We start from the raw sequence: 12085 nt of genomic DNA, 5'->3' as shown, positions 1-12085 counted from the left end.
GTTCCACCAGCGGAAAGTATTTAGAACGGAACATCTCTGAGAATTGCTCCCAAGCAACTGCAGTCCTATGCACAGGAGAACACGAGCTGGTAACAAGTCTCCACTAATCATTTGCTCCGGAGCTCAGAAGGTTCAGAGCGCGCCTGACCTTTTGGTCAGCTGGGCAAGAGCAAGTGAAGAAACACCCTTTAATTTTAGAAAATCACCTCTTGGCTATGATCGGATCCTTAACTCGGTCCAATGTCGAGGGCTTCATATTCTCGAAGTCCCGATATTGGAAGACTCTCCCAGCACCAACCCCAGCAGCTGGAACGGTTGTAGTGGCTGCAGCAGCAGCCTCAGAGAGGACATCATATTTCTCATCAAAGTACTCTACCATGGCCGTCTTAATATACCCATACATCTCTGGAAACTGTACCCGAAAGTGAGCAACAACCTCCTCCTGAAAGATCTCCCTGATCCTGTCCTCGAACACAATTAAGCCATTTTGGCCACCTGTCCCTGATCCAGATCTTGATCCTGCCTCAAAACGTCGCATCATTACCATACTAAAAATAAACCACGGGATATCAGATAATACGCATATCATAAAAGGAGAACCAACTCCCAACAAATCCCTAAGGGTTGTGACTTCCCTGTTAGGCATACGGGTTCTATGCTTCCATTAGTACGAGCCCATACTACCTTCCACACCTACCCGTATTTGTGTCAAAGGATCATCACAACAATCCTAACAATACCACTAGCACACGCATACACTAAATGCTCACTCCTTAGAGGAAGGATAAACATTACGAAACTGGCCGACTGACCCCACACAACACATCCATGAAACTTCCACCAACCCTGTAGCACTCGTGTATGTTAATCATACATAACATTAGATCCTATAAACAATCGAATACCTAATTCTGCCCTAAGACCTTCATCAAACAAGAACAGGAAATAAGGCCAAACCAAACATTCTTAGGCTATAGAATCTTCGTTATGTATAACTATGATGCATACACTTAGCAACTATAGTAATGATGTCAATTTCATACAAGGAAAACCTTGGGCTATCAGGCATCGTATCATCAGGCAATTCTTATCATGCAATTCCTGAAGATCCCTAGCCTATCACTAGCATGTTGTTCTAACATATCACAAGATCAAACAACAGTGTGGTAATTTGGGGTCTACTTACTGGCTTTGGCTGATCGTACACATCACATCCGCTTTGATTATTTTGAAAAAAATTTGAATATTATTATTTTCTTTTAAAAAAAATATTTTTCCTTTGTTTGAGACTGGATTTACACGAGTGTTCCTCAAATTTACTCAAACCAAGGCTCTGATACCAACTAGTAACATCGATAAAAATCATGATACATTTAAACTTTATAAATACAACCCAAAACCATAAAGTGTTTACAAAATAGTTTTCAAAACATTTCTGACATCAGAGTTTTCCCAAAATCGTAGATCATAAAAAGAGGATGTGTACAGTCATGCCTTCGCCTTCCCGCAGTCATCCGAAGTACTTGAAACATAACCCAAAACTATAAGCTAACGCTTAGTGAGTTCCCGCAAAGTACCAACACATTAACAAATAACATATACAATAACAACATGCAATGGGTCCACAACTAAAAAGACTAGATTACCCTTGAGCCCAAAGCATAAGTCTGGCTTGTCCTCATGCCCACAACTTATGCCTGGCTTGCTCCCTGACCAGATCAGTCATCGGACTGAAATACCATCAAGCCCTCATTACGAGTTTGGCATACCGCACGGTCCTCAGCTCGTATCTAGAATTCTCATGAGCCCTCGGTATGAGTTTGGTATGCCCTACCCATCCCTCAGCTCATATCTAGAATGCTCTAGGGTTTGTTGATTGCCACATAGAGCAGTACAACCTCAATCTAACCCAATAGGACAACATATAATAGATAATAAACATATACAGATAATCATGCAGACAGAATCACAGGTAGTCCTACAGATCTACCAGACTAGCATATCAACAACTAGCATAATCATGCATACCTATTCCACACTCATCATATGAGTGAATATCAGGATATCAATCCAATGGGCCAGCCTTGATGCCTTCGGCCTGCAAGTACAGTGAAGAAGAACTCACCTCGCAACTGGACAAAAGTTGATGAGGTCTCGAATCAGAATCTCAGCTCCAACCGGCTCCTATTCCGACCAAATTACCAATCTCAATCAAAATCCCAAATACCTAAAATACCCTTGAGGTCAAACTTGGTCAAAGTCAAATTCAAAATCAAAGTCAACTTCTCAAACCAACTAAGTCAACTGAGTTAACCCAACCGAGTCAACTCAATCAAATTGACCCACAGCAAGTATGTGGGGCGTACTCCAAAGGTACGTTGGGCGTACGCCATCCTCACATGTTGAACACCATCGGGGTGGTTTACCTCGTACGTAGGGCATAATTCGAGTATGCGGGGCATACTCCCCGAAGTCCAAAAGTCCATTCAGAGCTTAATGGCTAAAGCGCTTATGTTCATAATTCAGATCCATGACTAATATAATCTAAGGAGTCATAAAGTCTCTAACTTTATGACTTATCATGCCCAATAGCTGCTTAACTCAAGGTCTTATTCCATTAAGACCTTCTAAATGACGCTTCAAGCAAAACCAACAATTTGAAACCCATTTTTATGACTTAAAACCCAACCTAGGATCTAAAAGGACAGGTTAAAGGCTAAGAACATACCATGTTCAAGATTTAACATTTTGGGACCAAAAAGCTCCATAAAGACACTAAAATCTAGATCTATATGCTAAAGGGTTTAAGTTGTAAGATTTATACCTTATGAAGGTTGTAAATGATGTCGAAATCCCATATCCAAGTGTTCCACTCCTTCAAGATGATCTTGGCTTCCTTCCTTCTTCTTTTAAGGCACCAAAAATACACACTCTAAGCTTGAAAAGTTCCTTAAGGTGAAACTAGGGTTGCAAGAACGTATATGAGGTATGGAGGCAGCTAAGGTGAAAGAAATGAGGCCATAAGAGTTCTTAAATACGAGCCATACCCTAAAAGTTAGGGTTTCCACATCTGAAAAGTATGCCTTGTATACACAAATGTACGCCCTGCGTACTAGGGCACGCCCTAGTACACTTGGCGTACATCACGTACGTATGGCTTACTCCAAAGGCCAAATTTACGAAAATGACACTAGGTTCCCTTTTGCATACAATCTCAGACTTAGGGACCAAAATAGCAATATAACAAATTATAGGGTTAATACTAGAAGTACCTTGCCATCGGGATGTTAGAAAAAACTTCAGACTTATGCTTCAAGAAATAGACTAAACTTTCCTAGTGTAGTCATCAATGAAAGTAACATAATATCGTGATCCTCCCACTAAAGCAAATGAAGTGGGCCCATAAACATCTGAATGAACAAGCTCCAATTTCCCTGTCTTGGGTGGATGTCCTATATTCGTGAAAGTAACTTTCTTCAGTTTTCCAAGAACACATGGCTCACAGAAATCCACTATCACCTTCTTCGGATTCAAAATTCTTCCTTTAGAGGAAAGCATCTTCATTCCTTTTTCACTCATATGTACAAGTCTTTGGTACCATAGAGTGGATGCTCCAAATTCTTTAACAACATGTGCCTCATCATCAAAAACTTCTACCATGTAAAGTGTACCCCACTTCTGACCTCTACCAACCACTAAGTTTACCTTTGTCACCTTCCACCGATGATCACCAAAAGTGACATGGTGACCTTCACCATCAATTTGCCCAACTGATATCAATATTCTTTTCAAGTATTGAATGAACTTGACATTCTTCAAATTCAACTTCATACCCAAAGTAGTATTGAGGACCACATCCCCAACACCTGTAATATCAAGGCTCATGTTGTTTACTAGTCTGACCTTCCCTTGGTACTGCCTAAAATTTGCATTACATCTTTGGAATGACTAACATGGTATGACACAGTAGAATCCATGATCCATGATTCAACCGCGTTTTCAACTACACATATAAAAGAATCTCCTTCAGATTCTGATGCAATATTCATCTCATTCTTGCATTTTTCTGCAAGAGGCTTCAACCGTTGATTCTTGAAATGGCCCTTTTCTTTTCAGTTCCAACATATGATGTTGTTCTTGTTTTTTAATACACCTCTCTTCCTCAACTTTGATCTTCCTCTACCCCCACTCCCTTTGTTGGACTTCCTTCCTCCTTCCTCAGTACTAAGAATAATTTTAGTGGATTCTCCAGCACTTTGTTTGCATACGTTCTAACCAATGATTAAGTCGTGTATGCCTTCGAATGTTAGCTTGGCATATCCAGCTGAGTTGCTGACTGTTGTCACTGTTACTGACCAACTTTCAGGTAATGATGATAATAGTAACAATGCTTGGATTTCATCTTCAAATTTAATCTCAATCGATGTCAAACTTGACATTATTGAATTCAATTCATTGACATGATTAGTCACTGAGCCACCTTCCTTCATCTTCAGATTTACCAATTGTCGAATCAATTGAACGTTACTCGTTGTTGAAGGTTTCTCGTACATGTTAGATAGCGTTTTGATCAACCCATAAATTGACTTCTCATTGACAATGATATAAGCAACGTTCTTTGCCAATGATAAAGGCACCACACCAAGTGCATTCTAATCTAACAACTCCCAGTTCTCTTGCTTCATAAGGAAAAAGTTATCTTCTAACAAAGGTTGATGTAAATTCTTCTCGTAGAGGTAGTCTTCAATTTGCATCTTCGAAAAATCGAAATCTTTTCCATTGAACTTGTTGATCTTAACTCTCCCTTCTTCAGCCATAGCTCTAATACTAGTTTGTTGGGTGACAACAAAACAAGTTAAGCACTTCTGACAAATATCTAAAAAAAACCTTCGGTGAACTCACAAAACTTCCGAAAAAAACGTGAATCAAAAGAACACAATATTTAACGTGGTTCGGTTAAGATGACCTACATTCACCGGCGAAAGAGAGAGAGAGAGAGAGAGAGAGAGAGAGAGAGAGAAGATTTTATTAACTTTCTGGAACTATTACAAGCACTCAAAATTGTATCTCACATTGAACTCTCACAAAAATCTACCAATTTACAGTGATAGGGGTATTAGCCTATTTATACTTGGATCAGACTTAAAACCCTAATGGGCTAAGCCCATTAACCATATGCCCAGAAATGCTAACAACCAATCATATTCCTCAATGCAACATCTTTTAGAACATTCTTCCATGTCATACAAACCATGAACATCATCAACACATATTATGGGCCTCCTTGACCATAATGGAGCAACATGATGATGGGTTCTGAGCATTCTAACACTCCTAAGTTGTACATGCAACCCTAGAAACCTTGGATCTATGTTTTACTAAGATACATGCAAATTTGTTTTTCTAAGGTTCTTAACCTAACTAGCATGGCATGGGGAACTTTGTAACATAAAAAGCTAGTAGAGTTACATACCTTTTGGTAGTGGTTGATTGCTTGGATTTTGAGAGCCTAGCACCAATAATGTGGATGCCTCAAATGGAAGTCACAAATCACCACAAACCTTGGAAACTTGAGAAAGTAGTAGAACACTTCTAGAAATCGGCCACCCTTAGTTCTCACACAAAACTAGTGCCAAAGACTCCTTTATATAGTGTGGTGGATTAGGGTTACATCCATGTAAACCCTAATACCCATGACCTTTCATTTCCATGAGATCCATGGGTTAAAGCTCCATGGACTATCCATGGACTTACCATGCAAGCCTAGCCCATTCTAAATAAGCATTAGCCCACATTATATAAATACAAGAGTCCATATTTAATTAGTCACCCTTTTGATCACTAAATTAATTCTAAATTAATTTTAGATAAAGACTAATTAAATAATATGATTTCATATTAATATATTAGAACTTATAATATATTAATAAACCATAACTTATACTATTCTAAAAAGATTATCCATATAAATTGTTCAGGTGAAGTGCAACCCAAATAGATCATGCCGGGTCGGGTCAAGTACATCTCAAATATAGTTATGGACTTAGACACCTTATCCAACACATGATGCACATGTGGAGCATCATGACCACTAATGGTCCAACATCTATCATGGTAGCACAACATGGTTTATTTCTTGAGCATGATCGTATTCTAAGCATACGTGGATCAACATAGCACAACAAAGGAATCGAGATGGCATATTATGTAGCAAGATGGTCGAAGATGGTGCAACATCTCCTCCATGATGCAAATTCCCTTCTTGATGGAGCAACATCATCTTCATGGCTTAGCATCTCCTTGGCTCAACATCACCTTGGCGCAATTTCAGACATGGTGGTGCATCATGTTATCATTTGGTGCAACATCCCCAAGCATGTTGCAACTTCCTTCTACATGGTGCAACATGATATTCCCTATTGCTCCATGTTGGTCCAAGTTCTCCAAGTTGCTCCCACTTGCTCCAAGTGCTCAAGGTTGCTCCAAGTTGCTCCAAACCACTCCAATTTGCTCCAAACCACCTTTTGGAAGATCCGTTCCTTTGTCACTTGATCCGTTCCTTTGTCTAATGTTCCATTCCTTTCTTAGAAGATCCGTTCCTTTGTCGCATGCTCCATGACCCTCAAGTGCTCCATTATGATCTCAATGCTCCATGTTGGACAAAACTTCATAGCCCAACATTCCCATCAATGGTATCGCTTGTTTTATCAAATTATCACCTCGTACGGTTTTGAGGAAAACTTTGTTGATGATTGTGTATGTCACAAGTTAAGTGTGAGTAAATATGTATTTATTTTATTATACGTCTACGTCATTCTTCTTGTAAGTAACGATATACGTATACTACTCGAAAAATATGACAAATAGTTTTGAAACGAAAGATCTTAGCAATGCCTCTTTTGTATTTAGAATCAAGTTAATAAGAGACCTCTTTCAAGCTATTCTTGTATTGTTGTATCTATAAATATATACGTAGATTTGACATGGAAGATAGTACACCATGAGACACATTATCGATAAAGGAGACATAATCAATTTAAAGCAATGTCCCAAAATGACATTGAAAGGAATGAGATAAAAAGATAATGTATGCTTCAGGAGTGGCAAGTCTTATGTACACTTAAGCATCTATCCTCTTGAACTTGCAAATATAAAACAATCTATGTATATAACACTAAAAGGAGGAAAAAATATATATAATGTGTTATCATAGAAAACCAAACATATGCCAACTTATGAAAAATAAGAGATTTTGGAGGTCCTTGGTTTCTCTAAATCAAACTTTGTTGGAAACCAATAATACAACATACACTTTATATCACGCTATGTTAGTTGGAGGAACTATATCAAGGAAGTTTGCTAAATAGACACTTATAGCTTCTTTTAACATAGTAGTTGAACTCATGGCTTGTCAAGTCATTAAAGATTTATTGTGAAAGCAATTTATCTACTTTACTCTAATAATAATAGTAGCTCGATGAAGTCGAAATTTATCGATATCAAGTTTCTAGTTGTCAATAAGAAAGTTCATTATGGAAATTTTTTTATATAACAAATAGGAACAAATCAAATGCTAGCGTATACATTATAAGTGCTTAACGCATACACTATTTCATGTATAAAGAATTGGCATCACTAAAGAATTTAGTTGTGCCAATTAAAAATAGACATGTGTAAGGTAACATTGGACACAATTTTTAATCTAATTTTGATCCATCGTCAAGTGTGTAGGTATAATTAATGATCGTGTTGGTTTAGTCGCCCTTCAAGTATATGAACAAAGGAACATTAGTTCGATATTTATGCATAAAACAAACCATATTATTTTAAAGAAAATAACTTAAACATGAATACCAGTGAACCTAAAGAATTTATAATACAATGTCAAGCATGTAATATTCAAGTGAGAGATTGTTAGAATCTACAATAATAAAGGTTATTTTATTATAAAGTACTAACTATTAATGTGGGTATTATATATTTGATGAATTATTACACGAATTGTCTCTATAATTTGGGGTAATTTGTATGTTTGGTTCTTAACTTATTTTTTTAACTTGGAAGGTCCTATTGTTTGTTTTTGTTGCGCGTTTGGTCCCTGTCTTACTTAAAAAGACTATTTTGTCTTTGATTTTTTAATTTATTTAAATAAACACACCCTAACCCAACCTCCACCTCCATCTTACCTTATCTTACCTACCCCACCTTATTTAAATAAATTAAAAATCAATGATAAAATTGTCTTTTTAAGTAAGACAGGATTTCAAATTAAAAAAATAAGTTAAAGACCAAACTTGCAAATTACCCCAAACCATAGGGACTATTCCTGTATTTTACTCTATCATAAATTTATACCATTATTTGAGTTTAATGAATACTCTATATCTTTGAATATAAATACTCGATCTGCACAATCTTGATCCTCATCATGATGAATTACATGAAGAAATAGTAAGGATCTTTTTTGAGGAAAACTATAGCATTCGTCATTGGGTTCTAGTGTTTTACTAACATCCAGAATCTTGGTGTAGCTAAAACCATAAAAAAAAAAAAAAAAAAAAAAAAAGTAACGTTTTAGATGCGCATATATACATATTTTTCATTTGCATATATACTATATTCTCAAAATATCTATATATACGTATTACCAAAATAATTTGTTTTTATGTTTTTTTTTTTCAAACGGATTTTCTAAATGCTATTTATAATATTGGTAGTGTTTTTTTCTTAAATTTCGTCGGAAAAAATGTTCTTTGGTTCCAACTTTATATGTGAGTTATCTATGTATATCAACCCTAGGTTTATTAAAGAAATAAACATTTATCAACACACCAATCCCTCCCACTAAAAGTCAATTATGTAAAAAAAATCCAGTAACTTTCGATGGATGGACAATCCGTCGTCGCTGTACCAATTACCAACAAATTTTTACGTGTTGCTAAAAACGATGCGTGAAAGTCTTTTCTTTGTGTTAATTGTAATTTTATATAACTGAGGATTCCACAACATTTTCTTAAATATAAATTCTTGGTTGATCATTAACAATTACAAAACACATAATTAGGAAAATCAGGACATTGGCCACGTGATTAAACTTATTTCTATTTCACACTCAATTTAAATGATATATGGGTTTTAAGCCCATTTAGCCATGAGAGACATCCCGCCGGCGCCAAGCAAGACGGCGGCGAAAGATTTAATTTGAAGCTTAATGCTTCCTTGAAGCTTCGAACCCATGAAATCAGCAGCAAGAAGATCAACCAACGCCATGTAGATAAGTAGTCCAGCAGACGAAGCATTGAGTAATCCCACAGTAATAAGGGCACTCGGGCTATTCTCTTTGTATGTCTTTGCCAACCCGATCCCAAGAGCAATACCAAATGGAGTCGTTATCGAAAAGAAGAAAACCATTAATGCTTTCTTCAACGGCTTGTACTCTGCCTGTTACCATTCACGAAGCTATAGATATCTCGACTAACTTATAAAAAGAATAAATTCTATTTTGCATAATGAACAAATAATATACCTGAAGAATGCAACCACCAAGTCCCATGCCTTCAAACATTTGATGGAAACAAAGAGCTGCCACCAGCGGCTTAATTGTGCATACGTCATTTGAGGCCCCAACTCCAAGTCCAATCACTATCGAGTGAACAACTATTCCAAGTTCTAGCACCTAAAGTTACATAATGACCGATGATTTGTTTGTTATAAAATAATATATACAACTATGGTATTTGGATTTTCGTAAAAAACTTACCATGGCAACAACACGATAACGAAGAAGCTGTGCTCCTATTGGGCCCTTTTGGCCGTGATGGTGTCCATGGAAATGCGCGGCGCCACTACCACCTGCCACAGCCATCTCGTGGTCTCCAGCGACTGGCTCACCACCTTCGGCTGATATTGCGTTGTTCTTGGTAGTATACATGCTTGTAGCCATGGAGTCGACCATGAGTGTGAAAATAGTAGATAACATAGCAACAAAGCCTGTAAATGGAAACTTATGCCAGGGGTTATCTGACAAGCAAGTAGACCTTAACATGTCAAAAGAATCCGGCAAGACATGCATAAATCCGGTGGCCAAAATGATGCCGGAAGCAAAAGCTTTAACAATAACAAAAAGGCTACGATCTGGGCTAAGGGCAGGGATGGAACGAGTGATAAGAGGTAGACATACTCCGATGATGCTAGTGACAAGGATTGTAGCGATGCCGATGATCTTCAAGGATAAAGCCTTGGATTTGTTATTACAAGGGTTATTTGTTTCATCTTCACATTGTGAAAAGGCTTTGGTGCATAAAAGTGCAATGACGATAATGAAAATTGAGACCATTTTTGAAATGGAAGCCATGGTTATTCAAGATTTCTAGAAAACTGTTTAGGATATATGTTTGAGAGAGGTTGCTATATATAGATGATATACGACATTAATATGTTGTTGGGTCAGCTTCCTGGTGCATTTTTCATGGCACTCTAATGGTACTTTTGTTAACATAAATATTTAGGTCATATAAAAGTATATTGAGTATTTAATTCATGATTAATTAATTAAAACCTCATATAATAAAAGGATTGTACGGTGTTGGAAGAGGGATGAAGAGATTCGGGATGTAAGATGATGAGGTCAAGGTGAAGTCAAAATGGAAAAGGTGTTTCTAGAAAATTAGGCAAAACTACGGCTAACTCTTTTTGTCCAATTATATTCTATTTCTTTAGCCTTTTTTTTATCTTAAAAATTATTTCTAATATATTGTATTATATATTTCATTGTTTCAATTTATATAGATTGTCAAACATATTCTTCTATTAATGTATTTTAATAAATATATAATTTATTTTCTTTCATTGCAATAATATTAAATAAATAAGATTATATTTATAATGCACTTATAAATAAATATGTTATCGTGCTTCATGATTTTAATATGTATTTAACTTTTATATGAAATTGATAAATAAAAATAAATTTTATATTTATGAATAATTAATATAATTTATTATATAAAAAATATTATAAACATAAAATATTATATTTAAATTAAATCTAATAGATAAAATAAACTATAAATATATAAATAATTAAATATATAAAAAAAATGGACTAAAATCGAAAACTAAGAGAAGAAATGAGGTAGGTTGGAGAAGAATGAGGAGAAATTGGAGATAAACTGGCATGTGAGGGTGGGTTGGAGATGCCCTAAAAATGCCTTAAATGTCATTTTTTTTCTTTTATTTTCTCGTTCATTCTTGTTCAACCATACCCTATTTTTTTTCCTATATTTGGAGATATGAATAGTATTACCTCATATATGGAGTAACACTATTCATTTATCCAAATATGGGGATGAAGTCTCAGTTGTCGGGTTTAAACCTTGTTTTATATATTTATATATTTCTAGTTTATTTTATCTATTAGTTTTAATTAAATATAATATTTAATATTCATAATATTTTGTTATATAATAAATTATAAATATAAAATTTAATTTTTATTTATCGAATTCATATAAAAATTTAAATACATATTAAAATAATGAAACACGATAACGTATTTACAAAAGCATGTATAATATTTCTTTTTATAAATGCATGTATAATATTTATTTATAAATGTATTATAAATATAATCCTGTTTATTGAATATTATTGTAATGAAAAAAATATAGATTATATATTTGTTAAAACTAAATTAGTAGAAGAGATGTGTTTGATAATTTATGTAAGTTGGAAGAATGAAATATAATTTTTTGAGTAAAAATATGGTAAAAAATATAGTAGGGTTGGAGATTAAACAACATTTACTGAATTTTTACTCCATTCTTAGGGGGGGTGGAGGTGGGTTAGAGATGATCTAAGGCCCCACCAATAAAAAATCTGCTTCCGTAACTCCGTTGCAAAGTGACAAGAGAAAAACAAATGATTTGTACTTTTCAAAGTTGAATCACAAATACAACTGTAAAGAAGGCACATCCAACCCACACCTATCAAGATTAACTCTCATTGGAAGCTTATCCAACGACAACCTCAAAGCAAGCACATTAACCTTAATATGGATCACCATACACCACCTTGTGGGGCAAGA

The 12085-nt window shown here is 35.4% G+C and overlaps 1 protein-coding gene across 1 annotated transcript; it reads right to left on the bottom strand.

Annotated features, from left to right (window-relative positions):
• Window positions 1-9005: 9005 nt before the first annotated feature.
• Window positions 9006-10384, bottom strand: LOC145094501 (putative zinc transporter 10). Its single transcript, XM_079032669.1, has 3 exons — window positions 9761-10384; window positions 9527-9676; window positions 9006-9441 (listed from the first exon to the last, which is right to left on the bottom strand). Exons 1-3 carry the CDS (start codon window positions 10352-10354, stop codon window positions 9136-9138), a joined length of 1050 nt encoding a protein of 349 aa, XP_078888795.1. The 5' UTR covers window positions 10355-10384; the 3' UTR covers window positions 9006-9135.
• Window positions 10385-12085: the final 1701 nt, after the last annotated feature.

The sequence above is a fragment of the Lactuca serriola genome, chromosome 3 (genome assembly GCF_051521515.1).
Source record: "Lactuca serriola cultivar US96UC23 chromosome 3, Lser_US96UC23_V15, whole genome shotgun sequence".
Classification (NCBI taxonomy): Eukaryota; Viridiplantae; Streptophyta; class Magnoliopsida; order Asterales; family Asteraceae; genus Lactuca; species Lactuca serriola.
The sequence above is the reverse complement of the archived record's forward strand: the minus strand, read 5'-3'. Positions and strand labels throughout refer to the sequence as shown.

Excerpts from the sequence above, each read along its gene's own strand:
- LOC145094501 (XM_079032669.1), bottom strand. The coding sequence starts at position 10,354 with ATGGCTTCCATTTCAAAAATGGTCTCAATTTTCATTATCGTCATTGCA. Across the intron at positions 9,677-9,760 it reads GTTATCGTGTTGTTGCCATG|GTGCTAGAACTTGGAATAGT; the intron begins GTAAGTTTTTTA and ends ATGTAACTTTAG. Across the intron at positions 9,442-9,526 it reads TTGGTGGTTGCATTCTTCAG|GCAGAGTACAAGCCGTTGAA; the intron begins GTATATTATTTG and ends GAATGGTAACAG.